At 44.3% G+C, this 14788-nt stretch overlaps 1 protein-coding gene across 1 annotated transcript; it reads left to right on the top strand.

Moving 5' to 3' along the window:
- LOC8062072 (cytochrome P450 78A9) lies at positions 662 to 2984 on the top strand. The gene is made up of 2 exons (XM_002462664.2): positions 662 to 1819; positions 1945 to 2984. The coding sequence occupies exons 1-2, from the start codon at positions 779 to 781 to the stop codon at positions 2557 to 2559; spliced, it is 1656 nt and encodes a 551-aa protein (XP_002462709.1). The 5' UTR covers positions 662 to 778; the 3' UTR covers positions 2560 to 2984.

The raw sequence follows: 14788 nt of genomic DNA, 5'->3' as shown, positions 1-14788 counted from the left end.
CCCCGAAGCTTGAAATCTCTGAAAAAACCCCATAGTTTTACAGGGACGGCAATAGCCGTTGTACTCCTGTGACAAACTCTGCGTGCACGTCAGGTTTGGAAGAACCGATAAGCGGATCACTGGTGCATGAGCAGCAGCCGCCGCCGAGCATCGTCGTCACTTGAATTCGTTTAACAACTACAGTATGCTCCCGGGGGACCGTCCCCAAGGCGCTAGCGGAGTAGCGCCGCCCTTCCGCCGCCCCGATCGCGCGCCCATCCGACCACACGTCTCGCATCTCTTGCTAGCTACTACCCGCCGCCGGGCGCCGCCGCGGCGCATGCTCTTGCATGCATGGCCATCACATGCCCGGCCACGCCCCTCGGCGCCACGAGGGAACCCCCTCCGTTCCCCTACCGCGCCGTCGTAGCTGTACGTGTCCCCGCCCCGCCCCGGCATAGCCTCCGGTCCCGTTACGCGTGCCGGCGGGCGGCGGCGTCTGCTGCGCCCACCTCCCCGTGCGGAGTAGTACAAATATCTCGCCTCATCATTAACCCGGCAGTTTAATGCCATTATTAGGGTATCCCTCGGCCCTTTGGGCGCCACACCACACAATTTAACCGCTCAGACTTTACACCTTTGTGTCCGTTACCGCCTCCTCGAGCCTATAAAAGCGCGCCTCGCCTCGCCCTTGCACCTCACTCAACCCGAGCGCCACTTCTCCAAAGCATCAGCGAACGAGCGAGCTGAGGGAGCGAGAGAGAGAAAAGGATAGTGAAACACGAGAGAGCTAGGAGCCATGGCGGTGGCGGCGACCCCCGATGACTGCGGCAGCTGGTTGCTGTACCTGTCCCTAGCCGCCAAATGCGCCGGCGGCGACCAGCCTCACCGCCTGGCCGGTTTCCTGGCGGTCTGCGCCGTGGCCTTCGTCGTCACTTGCCTCCTCCACTGGTGCTTCCCTGGAGGTCCGGCGTGGGGAAGGTGGTGGTGGACGACGCAGGCGCGGCGGGTCGCGGCGGCCGCCGTTCCGGGGCCGAGGGGCCTGCCCGTGGTCGGGAGCATGTGGCTCATGACGGGCCTGGCGCACCGCAAGCTGGCGGCGGCGGCGGACAGCCTCCGCGCCAGGCGCCTGATGGCGTTCTCCCTCGGCGGCACGCGGGTGGTGGTGGCCGCGCACCCGGACGTGGCGCGGGAGATCCTCAACAGCCCGGCGTTCGCGGACCGTCCCATCAAGGAGTCCGCGTACGGGCTCCTGTTCCACCGCGCCATCGGCTTCGCGCCCTACGGCGCCTACTGGCGCGCGCTCCGCCGCGTGGCGTCCACGCACCTCTTCTCCCCGTGGCAGGTCGCCGCCTCCGCCGCGCAGCGCGCCGTCATCGCGCGCCAGATGGTCGCCGCCATGAAGCAGGAGCTGTCGTCGTCGTCGTCGGCCTCGGCCGGCTTCGAGGTCCGCCGCGTCCTGCGCCGCGGGTCCCTGCACAACGTGATGTGGTCGGTGTTCGGCCGGCGGTACGACCTGGAGCTGGACCCGGCCAAGGAGAGCCCCGAGACGCGGGAGCTGAGGAGCCTCGTGGACGAAGGCTACGACCTGCTGGGCCAGCTCAACTGGTCCGACCACCTCCCCTGGCTCGCGCGCTTCGACCTGCAGAGCACCAGGTCCAGGTGCGACCGCCTCGTCCCGCTCGTGAACCGCTTCGTCGGCGGCATCATCGACGCGCACCGCGCCCGGAACGACCTCCGCTCCGCTCCACCACACGCCGTCATGGACTTCACCGACGTGCTCCTCTCGCTGCCGGCCGACGACAGGCTCACCGACTCTGACATGATCGCCGTCCTCTGGGTGCGTAACCGAGAACCCTCACTCTCCCTGCGTAATTAACCTCTATCTCCCGGCATCTTCGCATGCTTTTTTCAGTTTTTCTGACCGATGACACTTGACACGCGAACGTTACATCCTTTTTGCAGGAAATGGTGTTCCGTGGAACTGACACCGTTGCCGTGCTGATCGAGTGGGTGCTGGCGAGGCTCGTGCTGCACCCTGACGTGCAGGCCCGTGTCCACGACGAGCTGGACCGCGTGGTCGGGCGTGACCGGGCCGTGACCGAGTCCGACTCGGGGTCACTGGTCTACCTGCACGCCGTGATCAAGGAGGTGCTCAGGATGCACCCGCCGGGCCCACTGCTGTCGTGGGCGCGCCTGGCCACGTCGGACGTGCAGGTGGACGGGCACCTCATCCCCGCCGGCACCACCGCCATGGTGAACATGTGGGCCATAACGCACGACCCGGACGTGTGGGCGGAGCCGGCGGAGTTCCAGCCGGAGAGGTTCATGGGATCCACCACCGGCGGCGAGTTCCCGATAATGGGGTCGGACCTGAGGCTCGCGCCGTTCGGGGCGGGCCGGCGCAGCTGCCCCGGGAAGAGCCTCGCCATGGCCACCGTGGCTCTCTGGCTCGCGACGCTGCTGCACGAGTTCGAGCTGCTCCCGGCGCGCGGCGTCTACCTGTCGGAGGTGCTCAAGCTGTCGTGCGAGATGGCCGTCCCGCTGGCCGTGACGGCGAGGCCCCGGCAAGCGGTGTGATGACGCGTCACGGCGGCTGGGACGACGGAGCAGGCAGGCAGGCAGTCAGTTGGGGTATCAGTCTCACTGTGAGCATTATACCACAACTACTAGTAGTACTACTACTGTACACGGAATGGAAAAGCGCTTGTGCTTTTGGGAGACGTTGCTACCGGTCACAGCTTGCAAGTTGCTACTACTGGGTCGACATGGGGTATATGCTTTTCATGTTACTATCTTCGATATGTATCGAGATCAGGTTGCCGAATGTGATACTTTGGCTTGTACTGTTAGCTTTTGTCTGGGTGCTCTTTTATTGCTTTTTTTTTAAGTAGTAATCGCTGTAAGACTCGTAAAATGTATATGCTGGTTTGGATGGTTTTGGATTGTAGCTCACAAACTAGTATTACGCAGTTCAATGCCTTAATATGCTATCTGTTCAATCATTCCTGCTCATACCAGCTACGGCATTGTTTGGTGGTTATTGGATTCATGTTAATCCACACATGGTGGAGTGAATTAGAATGAACTTTAATTCAAGTTTTACTTTAATCCACCTCAATATATACATGTGGATTGATATGAATCCGACTGCATCTAAACAAGGCTTGCATGTATATAATTTTTGAATGCTTGCATGTACTATATTACAAGATGACGAAAATAATATATAACATATGTTTGGTATGACTCTAGCTCTATCTCCAACAGCAAATACTTTAGTAGTAGTAGTAGGAGGAGGAGGAGGAAGTGGTGGTGGAGGAGGAGGAGCCGTACGCTTTTGATTTGGACGAGGAGTTTGAACATTTGGCTCCTCCATAGATGTTTTGGCTCCTCTAGAGAAACACTTGCGAAGGAGTCTTGCCAAATAAAATCGTAGCATAGCAACATTCATAAAGCAACACTAACCCGTAGTCCAAGGCTTTAACCTACGCTGTACCTCTTTTTTTAGGAAAAACACCTAAAGATCTAAGATTGATCTTCAGCTTTCATTAGTGAAAAAAATAGCGAGGACTGATCTTATAGGGAAGCCGAGATACCTCCAACATATAAAATGTAATAATTTTTCTGTTTAACTGTTCTTAAATTAACAGTCCTATTTATTATTCCCACCATTATAAATTATAAGACATTCCAAGAATCTTGGAGAGTCAAAGTATCTTAAATTTGACTAAAATTATATAGAGAATTATAAAGATTTATGACATTAAATAGATATACTATGAAGATATAATTAATAAATAAATGTTATTATCTTATTATATACTCTCTCCATAACTATAAAGAAAGTCATTTTGGACAAGGTTTGAGTCAAATATTGAAAATATAAATCGTGAATAATTTTTAAGTTGTTGAGTTTGAAAATATGAAAACCACATGAATAGATTTGTCTTGAAAAATAGTTTTATAAAAATATACGTATATACCACTTTTCGATAAATATTTTTATAAAAAGAAGAAGTCAAAGTTAGTCTTCGGAGACCGTGTTGCTGTTCTAAACGACTTTCTTTATAGGTATGAAGAGAGTAAATTTTAGACAAACTTAAATTTTTTTAACTCTCTAAGATTCTTAGAATGTCTTATAATTTGAGATAGAAAGAGTAGATGATTGTGTATGACACATAACATGAATCTAAAGATAGTTCCTACCTTTGTTTTCTAATACGGCAATGACTTTGCGCTACCCTTGCTACTCTGTCCCTGCGTGCCACTTCCTAGTCTACTACATTACCATTTTCATTATACTATCTCCGTACTAAAAAATAATACAATTCTAACTATATTTCTCGGTTAAAATATCTAAAATTTAATCAAATATAGAAAAAATATTAATAATTAATTATGACATCAAATATATATTATATACAAAAGTATGTTTAATGATTAATCTAACAATTTTGTATGATAAATATATGTACTATTATATAGATTTGTTTAAACCTGATATACTAAAAATATAAAACTATTTTAGAATTGCGTATTTTTTTAAGGATGGAGGGAGTATTTTTGTTATATTTGTGTGTGTCTATATATATATATACACACACACACTTGGTGTTGACGAGAAGTTAGGATTGGTTAATCTGGATAAAGCCCCCTACTCGTGAGGTAGTAAGGTCTTGTTTGGCGTGACTTCTCCAACGTCTTCAGAAGTTGTTTGAAGTTGTTTTCTGCCAAACGAGGTAAAGTAGAATGACTCCATCAATGAAGTTTCTAAAACATATTCTAATAGAGTTTTGGGGCGTGAAGGAGCCAAAAATAGTGGCTCATTCCGACTTCACCTCATCCTACGTGGCATTCTGTGAGAGCATATTTTAAAAAAGAGTCGTTTTGCCAACGATTTACGCAAATGACTCTAACTTCACTAATAGAATTGTTCATGGAGCTGAAGCCTTAAAAAACCAGCTTTACTGGTCAAGTAAAACCGTGCCAAATGGGCCGAATGCTTGATTTAAAAGAAAAATGAAGAGTTGGTTTGGGTTGTTCCTAAAAAAACGGCGTCTGTCACACGGCCAACCCTCAACACCTTTGACTAGTCTAGCTCTAGCAAAAGCATACCCAGTACACCGGGTTGCATTCCTGGATCAGCTCCAAACAAAAGCAGTCATTTTTACAGCATCCTTCGTCAAGATTTTTACAGCACTCTTATCCAGCATTTACGCTGCCTCATGGAGCTGCAACCTCTTTTTTCCGCGGAGGGCAAGGCAGGGCATCGTATCACCCTTGCGCTCGCGCTGCTGCCGACCAGGAACTCTCCGAATTCCCTCGACCTCCCGTCCCGTACTCGCGGGCAAATCGGACAGCAACCTCGGGGGCGATCCTGCTCAGGCGCGTGCCTCTCTTATCCCCACCCCACCTGGCGAAAAGTTGCTGTGTGTGTGAGTGTGATGTGCCACTTCGAAGCTCAAGTTGCTCGCTACGCTACAACCCCTGGAGCAGTCGGCTGGGCCATGGGGTGATTTGCACTCGTGCGGAGAGGTCGCTGGACCTGAAGAAACTGATGTTTTGGTGAGTAGTAGTAGCTCGCAGTCGGCAGAATATCCTCCGCCTCTGCTTTAACTCCATTGTGCAAAAATGTCTGCGCTTCAGTAAAAAAAAAAAAGAAGAAAAGGTGTGGTATGGTCAGAAACATGCTATGGTCAGAATCAGATATTTACAGGGGCGGTGAGTGGTGACGTCAGATACTCCTAGATATGGATCATGGCAATGACATACATGGAGTCGTCAGCAAAAAATGCAAAATTACTTCAACCAACTGGTAATACTGGATTCTGAGAGGGTCTTTTAGCTTGTAAGTACTGCATATGAATGATTGAAGCTCTTTAATTTACACCCGCTAGATCGAACATAGCTGTCTCTCAAGCTGTTCTAGAGCAAACGTAGCTCATGATCTTTTACGTTTTGTACAATAATTTTGCTATTGTCGGCAGGTCTATGTTGTATGTGGTGTACTGGTGTGTTTCAGACAAAGTTTGCAGTTCAGAATCCGGAAAAGCGAAATGCAATAAAAAAAAAGATATTAGATCATTGTCCTGTGACTCAGATGTAGACCCCAAGAGCACAGCTCGAACATATCCTCATCATCAGCCTTGACTAACATTTATTGAAATGAGAACATTTCATTCTTTTCTAGTATCCCTCTTCTTGAAGAAAAATCGTTTATAAAGCAAGGGTGTGCGTTTCAGAAGGAACCACCCTCTATTACAAATTATAAGATATTTTAATTTTTTCGAAATATATAAAATTTGTTATGCACTTAGATATACATTATGTCTAGATACGTGTTAATGATAATTAGAAAACCAAAATATCTTATATTTAGAATAGAGGAAGTATCAAACAGTGAAGTTAAGAAATGTCCATAGCCACTAAAAACCCTATAATCAGGGTAGAAAGTTACAAAGATCAAGAACACCTTGTACACGTGAATATGTCCCAAACCAATTTTCTATTCACTATAACTCCATCTAGAAAAAGGTACAACTCTAGTTCTAACTCTAGTCAAACTATTTCAAGTTTGGCTAAATTCATAAAAAAAACATACCAATATTTATCCCAAATAGATATGCTATAAAAATATTTTTTATGATAAAAATATTTATTTGATATCATAAATATTAACTTTTTTTAATATGAATTTGGTCGAAACTGAAATGGTTTGACTGAGTGCTATGCTAGATTCTTTTTTCTTCGGATGGAAGTCAGCCAAAATCAGCCGTAGCAAACTTTGCGTAAAGGTGCTTGACGATGCGTTGCAAAAGGGCTTGTGAAAATGTTGAGGATAATACTGTCTCGATCTCTATAAATAAAAATAGATGTGTCGAAGGTGAACTCCACAAATAAATTATGGTAGTGCCAAATGCACGTGGTTTAGTAGTTACAAGAACTTTAGTAGCACCTCATGTCCTGGATTTATTTCCCTACGAAAGCGAATATTCTAGAATTTAATGATGTCTATAGTAACTTCGTCAGTTTCAAAAATGTATCAATCTAATCTTTAAAGATGCTTGTAAGAGTAAGGTTTTGGCCAACATATGTGCATGTCTCAATAATTTAATATAAGAGTTAAAGGCAGAGAGACAGAGGCATAGGCAGTTCCCACAAAGAGAATTTTGTTCTTACTTTTTTTTATGAGAATTTTTACAATGGTTATTAAAAAATAGACGGCTCACGAGGACCAATCCGACGGCTAAAAATACATAGGAACCAAGAGGAACTAATTAGAGATGCACCTGGTGCATATTAAATGGTGGGATCATATGCACCAAGTGTATACTAAAATTGATGGGATCAACCCTTTAAAAAAATTGAGATAATTCTTTTTGTGAAATTATTTTATGTAATTAAGGTTACAATAGTAAAATTTATAATGAAAAATAATGTTTGAGTAGTATAGAAACGATTGAAGTAGTATAGTTTGTCACATGTTTATTTCTCAAATTCAATCTTATCCACTCTCTTGTTTGTATGTTCTTTCTTTTCACCGAGAGTGTGTGTTGCGGCAGTGCCGGCTGCCAGGGCGAGGGTGAGGCAGGGCTGCGGCGGCGCCGGCTACCAGGGCGAGGGCGAGAGCGGACAGGAACGGGGGCATCGTGTAGATCTGGCGAAGGCGGTGTAGGAGGTGAGATCCGGGCCCGGCGGCGTACGCGCTCCTATTCACAGCGGCGACGGCTGTCCTAGCTGCCCGGAGGGTGCAAGCGGCGTGGTGCACGCGTCCGCGAACGCGGTGGTCCAAGGTCGGTTAAATCAGCCGCCACAAAGACGGTGGAATAGGGGAGATCCGGGCTCGGCGGCGTCCGTGCTCCTTGCCGAGGCGGCGGCTGTCCCCATTGCTAGGACTAGGAGGGTGCGGGCTGTCCATTGTGCGCTAGGAGGGCCGGTACGCGGTGGACATGGTGTTCGACGGCAGGAAGCTGGGGATCGAGCCGCAGGCCGTCCAGATCACCTCTGACGTGTTCGACAGTAGCAAGCTAGGGATGGGGCTATGAGCTTGTTACCAGTTTAGCACCCACGGGTATTCTCAGAACCAAATAATTATTTGGAGATATCCAACAATGTCGAAGGTATGGTGCAAGATTATTATTCTAAAATTATGCTATACTTGCCTACCTGTATTAATCCCATTCCCCTTTGTTATTTGCAGCTTGCCACTTCGAAGGAACTTGCATATCAGATGTCTGCAGGTGGCTGCTGGCCTTCAACTGGAAATTAATATTCTTTAGTCATTGATATAGGAACTCTACTCATTGATATACGATGGGCAGCAAATGAGCAAAAGGTTCAGATCATCAGACGAACCATTCCTCTTAGTTGTGTATACCTTCAGTTTAAGTTGATGTCTGCTTGTAATTTTTGCTGAGTTACTCCCCAATCTACCAATGTTTGAGGTAATGTGAAATGAATGCAAAAACAAATTGTTCAAGTCTATCATGTCTCAGGTCCAGAAACAATTCTCGTGCTTATGATTTTTGACATAAAAAATGTGACCACATTCCTGTAATACGTGGGCAACCATATATAACTCCCTTCTGCAATTCAACAACTCGAACTCACTAAGATATAGTCCATACAACCAGAGAGAAATTTTTGTGAACTTAATGTGTGACCTCAACCACAGTAACAGCTCATAGGGAGACACAAATTTGATCCATAATTACCTGTCCTCTATAGCCGGTCCCTCCAAGATCACGTATACTCAACCACCTAGCTGATTCCTTGATCGGAGTAACCGGCTTGTTGTCAGGCGGAGACACGAGATTGTGTCCTTCAGGTGCGTGTGGGCGAGGCGTGCGTGGGGAAGGGGTGGAGGAGGAGCCGCAATTACCATGTTAACCTTCCACTCATAAAAATAATTAGTACTAATTAATTACTTAGGAAAGAGCTCTTTTTTTATTTCTCATATCTGGCAGTAAAGTTGTATCAGAAAGTACAAATAATTAAACACACGCACACACACCGACTTGACACACACCAACACACGCTGCTTCGCAACTGGCTGGTAGGAAGCCAGCCACCGGCCCCTACCACCCGCGCTACGCGCGGTTCTCTGAATGCTGTTCTTACTGCTCCAGCAAACAATTGGGTTGAAAATGGCCGTGAAATGACCAGAGACTGATGGAACACCACTGCAACAACTTGGTGAGATTGTTCCTTGAACCCCCAGCATCCGCAACCGTTCCCCGGCTGGGTGTTCCATCTTTGTCACAGGTTTTTTCCACAGTTTCGGTCCACCTGAAGTTGTTGCCAAGCACACTTGCCTGTCATCTCCATGCCGGTGGCGACTGCACATTCAGTGCACTTCGGCCACTGATTTGTGCAAGCAAAGCACGGACGCTCCCTCTCTCCACACTAGCAAAGAAAGATTCATCATCGTCCAGCTGCAAGCTGCAACCATGCATCTATCTCATCACAAGGATTGGGCGACGACGATCTGCAAAGCTAGGGGATACAATGCACGAGGGCTTCAGATTATTATATAATCAACATTTTGAATGTACGGGTGATCGATCAGACCTGATGATACAATGGTGTCTCAGGAGTCAGGTGCTCTGAATGTTCCGACAAGCGAATCAAACTTGTACTGGACAGAAAACTTTTGGAGAAGACGGTACGGTTGAGGAATGGCCAGCCAGCAGACTGATGGAACACCACCACAGCAACTTGTGTGTGAGATCGTAGGACAGCATGCATGCACAACCGTACATGTCCCTGGTGCTCTGCGCACAGCAGGACTCGTAACAACGTACGCATCCAACCGACTCAAAAGTTCGGCACTTTTTTTCTTTGCCCGTCGACTCCAAAGCTGGTGGTGAGTGGCGACGCGCGCTCATTCACTGCACGAAGGATATGACTATTGTATCCATATCGTCGTCCAACAGCTAGACAGTTTATTTTGCAACCATCTCATTCGCAAAGGGACTGGATGGATGACGATCAGCAGAGAGGAATCCAATGCACAATAGTTTGAGATATTACTAGTAATCTGCCACTATCAGGACAGGACATGGAGCTTACTCCTGCACTGCATGTCTAACTACATTCCCAGTATGTATAAAGATCTCAGGTCCATGTCGCATGAGCTTAGCACACCGGTGTAGAAAAATGCTCTCTCGTATGATGCTGTGCAGGGAACATATATATGCTCTCTTTTGGGCGTATCTCAGCAGAAGCATTATCAAGTTCTACTCAGGCACTAGTGCCAGCTAGAGCACTATATATTATTTGGATGACGCACTAGTGCTGCTGCTGCTGCTATTTTTCTGAAGATAAGTCTAAACATCTGTGGACTGTTGGAGCAAGTAGCATTGTGATTTGTGTGAGTGTGTGGACAGCACTGTCGGAACGAGATTACCGGTATGAACTAGCCAGTGCTCGATCGACACGTGTGTTGAGCTGAGAGATAACAGTGAGAGGGGTCAAATTCCTCCATTGCTAAAAACACACGTGGCCATATCGATGGCCAATACAATACACGCATCAGAAGATAATTAAGAACACACTGTATCTCTTACCATGGAGGGAGCTATCTGGGGGAGCAAGTGACATGCATGACTAGGGTTGTGAAAAGGATTTCCTACCAACTCCATCCAAAGATAAGACCAAATTACTTTAGCAAATGGATCACCGTGTTATAGTGAAAAATAATTAATGCTACTCCACTAGCTAGTAGCTTAATTAGTTGGTTTAGTTCTTCAACAAGCTAACAAGAAACAAAGACTAAGGAATGATCTCACTCACATCAAGCGCTTCACCTTCTTGTTCGCTTGAACTTATCAGTCAGAATTACACGTACTTTTTCAGCCATTAATTGAACAATGTTTTTCTCTCACAACAAATAACATCAGCATCATTGAGTCTAGGCGTCCAAAAATTTACGCTTTCCTTTATTATTTCCACACATGTCCCATGAAATTAGCTAGTATAAGGGACCATACTCCCTCTGATTCGAAGCCTTGTAGCAGTCTCCAGTCTCCACCTATGCCAGCATTTCTGAGACCGAGTGGTTGAAAACTTTGTAAGTTGCCATTAGCCCAAGCTCGTATATGAGAATAAATATTAAATGAATCATGACTTATCGCTTAATGTTTTTGACATGGGTAGACTTTTACATTGCAGCAGCATACTACTAGCTAGCGTGCAAATGTACGGATATATTTTGATCATATTCAAGTTTAATCTTTTAGAATGGTTCAAATCCGTCTATATAATTTGGATATTCAATATTCGATATCATATCCATAGCTGAATACTCAAAGTGCATATAAATAATCACACTATCCGTATTTGAATCTAAATTTAAAAAATATTGTGACGCAGGTATCCAACCGTTTGGATCCCTAAAAAAAAGGGCAGATCCGGTGCTGGAGGCTCCCACATGAGTGGGGTCTGAGGAAGGAAAAAACCGAGGCAATACCAAAAAAAAAACAGACATGGGTGAAGTGCTCAAAATGAAAAATCATTAGCTCTAAAAATGGCCACCAAACATAAACGATGATTTGATCTTACTCAAAATCTCGGTTGGTCATTTTTTATCTGTTTGGTATAACTTATAAACGGTTTCGTATAACTTATAAACTGTTTATATGTTCCAAATAAGCTGAAACTAACATCAAAACGTCACGCGTTTCTAGAACCTTTTTTTTGTGTAAGTTTCTATAGTTTATTTTAGCAATGTAATTTATTCCTACCATCCTCATTTGTACTTAAAAAAGTAGAAGCAGTCATACATATGCTTATTGTGACCGCACTTTGAATCCAATTGCGTAGAAGTTGTACCTTTTTGTTCAACGAATGGAATAAAAAACCCTGCGCGTTGCAATTTTTTAGGCTACATCTGCAACCTATAAAAAGTGCAAATAGAGAACTGCTATGTACTGTAGCCAGTACATCAAACAGCCTGCAACGAGCAAGCTGAAATTTTTTGTATGATGTGTGGCGGCATCCAAAAATGACACCACGGTTTCTGACGAGAATTCTCTCTGCTGCAACCGCAGATTGTGGTGACTGCCTACATTAAGGCTTCACCTAAAACCCCAAAAATTTTCAAGATTTCCCGTCACATCGAATCTTGCGGTACATGCATGGAGCATTAAATATAGATAAAAATAAAAACTAATTACACAGTTTGCCTGTAAACCGCGAGATGAATCTTTTGAGTCTAGTTACTCCATGATTGGATAATGTTTGTCAAATAAAAACGAAAGTGCTACAGTACCCGAACCAAAATTTTTTGCCAACTAAACAAGGCCTAAATGATGAACTAAACCGCTATGAAAAACTCGGTGACACGCCGACGTGGCTTTTGGACATTTTGTGGCTATGGGAACCAAACACACCCCGATCTGGCTCCCTCGTGCGTTCTCGTTGATTTAAAAAGTTATAACTAAAATTATTATTGACTGATTTATTATTAAAGAAAAATATTTTTAGTTGATAAAAAAATGCTACTGATGAGATAAGTAAACGGGCTCTTGTCTCCAGCTGCATCCTGCTGCACCATTTGCGTACGGAGACTGGAGCGGTAGGCTGCGCAGTGACTCGTATACAGGCATTCAACCTGCAAGTTGCAGCAGAGATCATTAGTATTAGTCTATTAGAACAACCGTTATCACGCCGCCGTCCAGCCAGACAAAGGGTGCCGTCGCGTCACTCATCCGATCGACAACCGCACGGAACAATCGGCGTCTAGCTAGTTTCCTGATTTCTCCCGCTCATGCACGCAAGTACTACTGTGGCCTTGTTTAGGACTTGTTTAGACCTTGTTTATGTTCACCCCGAAATCCAAAAAGTTTTCAAGATTTCCTGTCACATCAAATTTTACGGCACATGCATGAAATATTAAATATAGACGAAAATAAAAACTAATCACACGGTTTGACTGTAAATCGCAAGACGAATCTTTTGACTTTAGTTAATCTATGATTGGACAATATTTACCACAAACAAACGAAAGTGCTACAGTTCCGAAAACTTTTCAGTTTTCGGAACTAAACAAGGCCTTAGGCCTTGAGCCTTGTTTAGTTCCCAAAAAATTTTGTAAAATTTTTTAGATTTCTCGTCACATCGAATCTTTAGACGCATATATGAAGTATTAATTATAGATGAAAATAAAAACTAATTGCACAGTTTGGTCGGAATTGATGAAACAAATCTTTTAAGCCTAATTAATTCATAATTGAAAAATATTTGTCAAATACAAACGAAAGTGCTACACTGTCGATTTCCCAAAAATTTTTGGAACTAAACAAGGCCTTGTTCAGTTGTAATTTTTTTTAGATTTTGCTACTGTAATATTTTCGTTTTTATTTAACAAACATTGTCCAATCATGAAGTAACAAGACTTAAAAGATTCGTCTCGCGATTTACAGGCAAACTGCGTAATTATTTTTTATTTTTATCTATATTTAATGCTGTATGCATGTGTCGTAAGATTCGATGTGACGGAGAATCTTGAAAAGTTTTTGATTTTTTATGGGAATTAAGGCCTTGTTTAGTTCTATTTTTTTTTTGGATTTTGACAGTAGCACTTTCGTTTTTATTTGACAAACATTGTCAATCATGAAGTAACTAGGCTTAAAAGATTCGTCTCGCGTTTTACAGTCAAACTGTGCAATTAGTTTTTATTTTCATCTATATTTAATGTTCTATGCATGTGCCTCAAGATTTACAAGGCCGTAGTTCACCTAAAAACCAAAAAATTTTCAACACATCACATCGAATCTTACGGCACATGCATCGAACATTAAATATAGATAAAAAATAATTGTATAGTTTGTCTGTAAATCGCGAGATAAATCTTTTATGTCTAGTGACTCTATGATTGGATAATGTTTGTTAAATAAAAACGAAAGTGCTACAGTGTAAAAATCAAAAAACTTTTTGATTCTAAACAAGACCTTAGTTCCTAAAAAATTTTACAAAGTTTTTCAGCACATGAATGAAACATTAAATATATATTAAAAAAGTAACTAATTGTACTATTTACCTATAATTTATGAGACACATCTTTTGAGCATAGAAAGTGTTACAATGTCTATTTTTCAAAAAAATTGCAACTAAGGCTTTGTTTAGTTTACACCAAGAATCAAAAACTTTTCAAGGTTCCCCGTCACATCGAATCTTACGTCACATGTTTAGGACACTAAATATAGATGGAAATAAAAACTAATTACACAGTTTAATTGTAAATCGCGAGATGAATTTTTTAAGCCTAATTACTTTATGATTAGATAATGTTTATCATAAACAAATGAAAGTGCTACACTTTGAAAACCAAAAAAATTTCAGAACTAAACAATGCCTAAACCCTAGTGGCACTGGCTGGCAGTCGCAGTATGCTCACTGTCACTGCTCAGTGTTCTCTGTCGTGGCACAGTCCACCACTCCACCTGCAGGGCGTCCGGACATGGCGCACGGCGTCTTGTCGGGCTGGCTGTCTGGCGTCGCCGTCGCCGTCGGCATCCGCAGGCCGCTTCCTCCAATGGTTTGGAGTTGAGTTCCGCGGACGCCGAACCCTGGCTGGCGTGGTGGCTGGCAGCCAGATCTCGGCGCTCTGGGGAAAAAAATCGTGGATGTCGATCCGTTGCGCCTGTGGCAACTTTCTTTTGCTGATCAGGACGGACTGGCGGAGCGATAGGTGATGAAATGTTGGAGGCTGGACCGTTTTATAGAAATCAGTTTAATTTTAGAGAAAAAAATACGTAGGATATATAAATAAGTTATCTGAACTTACAAAGGTTCATTTCTTATA

This window comes from Sorghum bicolor, chromosome 2, assembly GCF_000003195.3.
Source record: "Sorghum bicolor cultivar BTx623 chromosome 2, Sorghum_bicolor_NCBIv3, whole genome shotgun sequence".
Lineage (NCBI taxonomy): Eukaryota > Viridiplantae > Streptophyta > Magnoliopsida > Poales > Poaceae > Sorghum > Sorghum bicolor.
The sequence above is the reverse complement of the archived record's forward strand: the minus strand, read 5'-3'. Positions and strand labels throughout refer to the sequence as shown.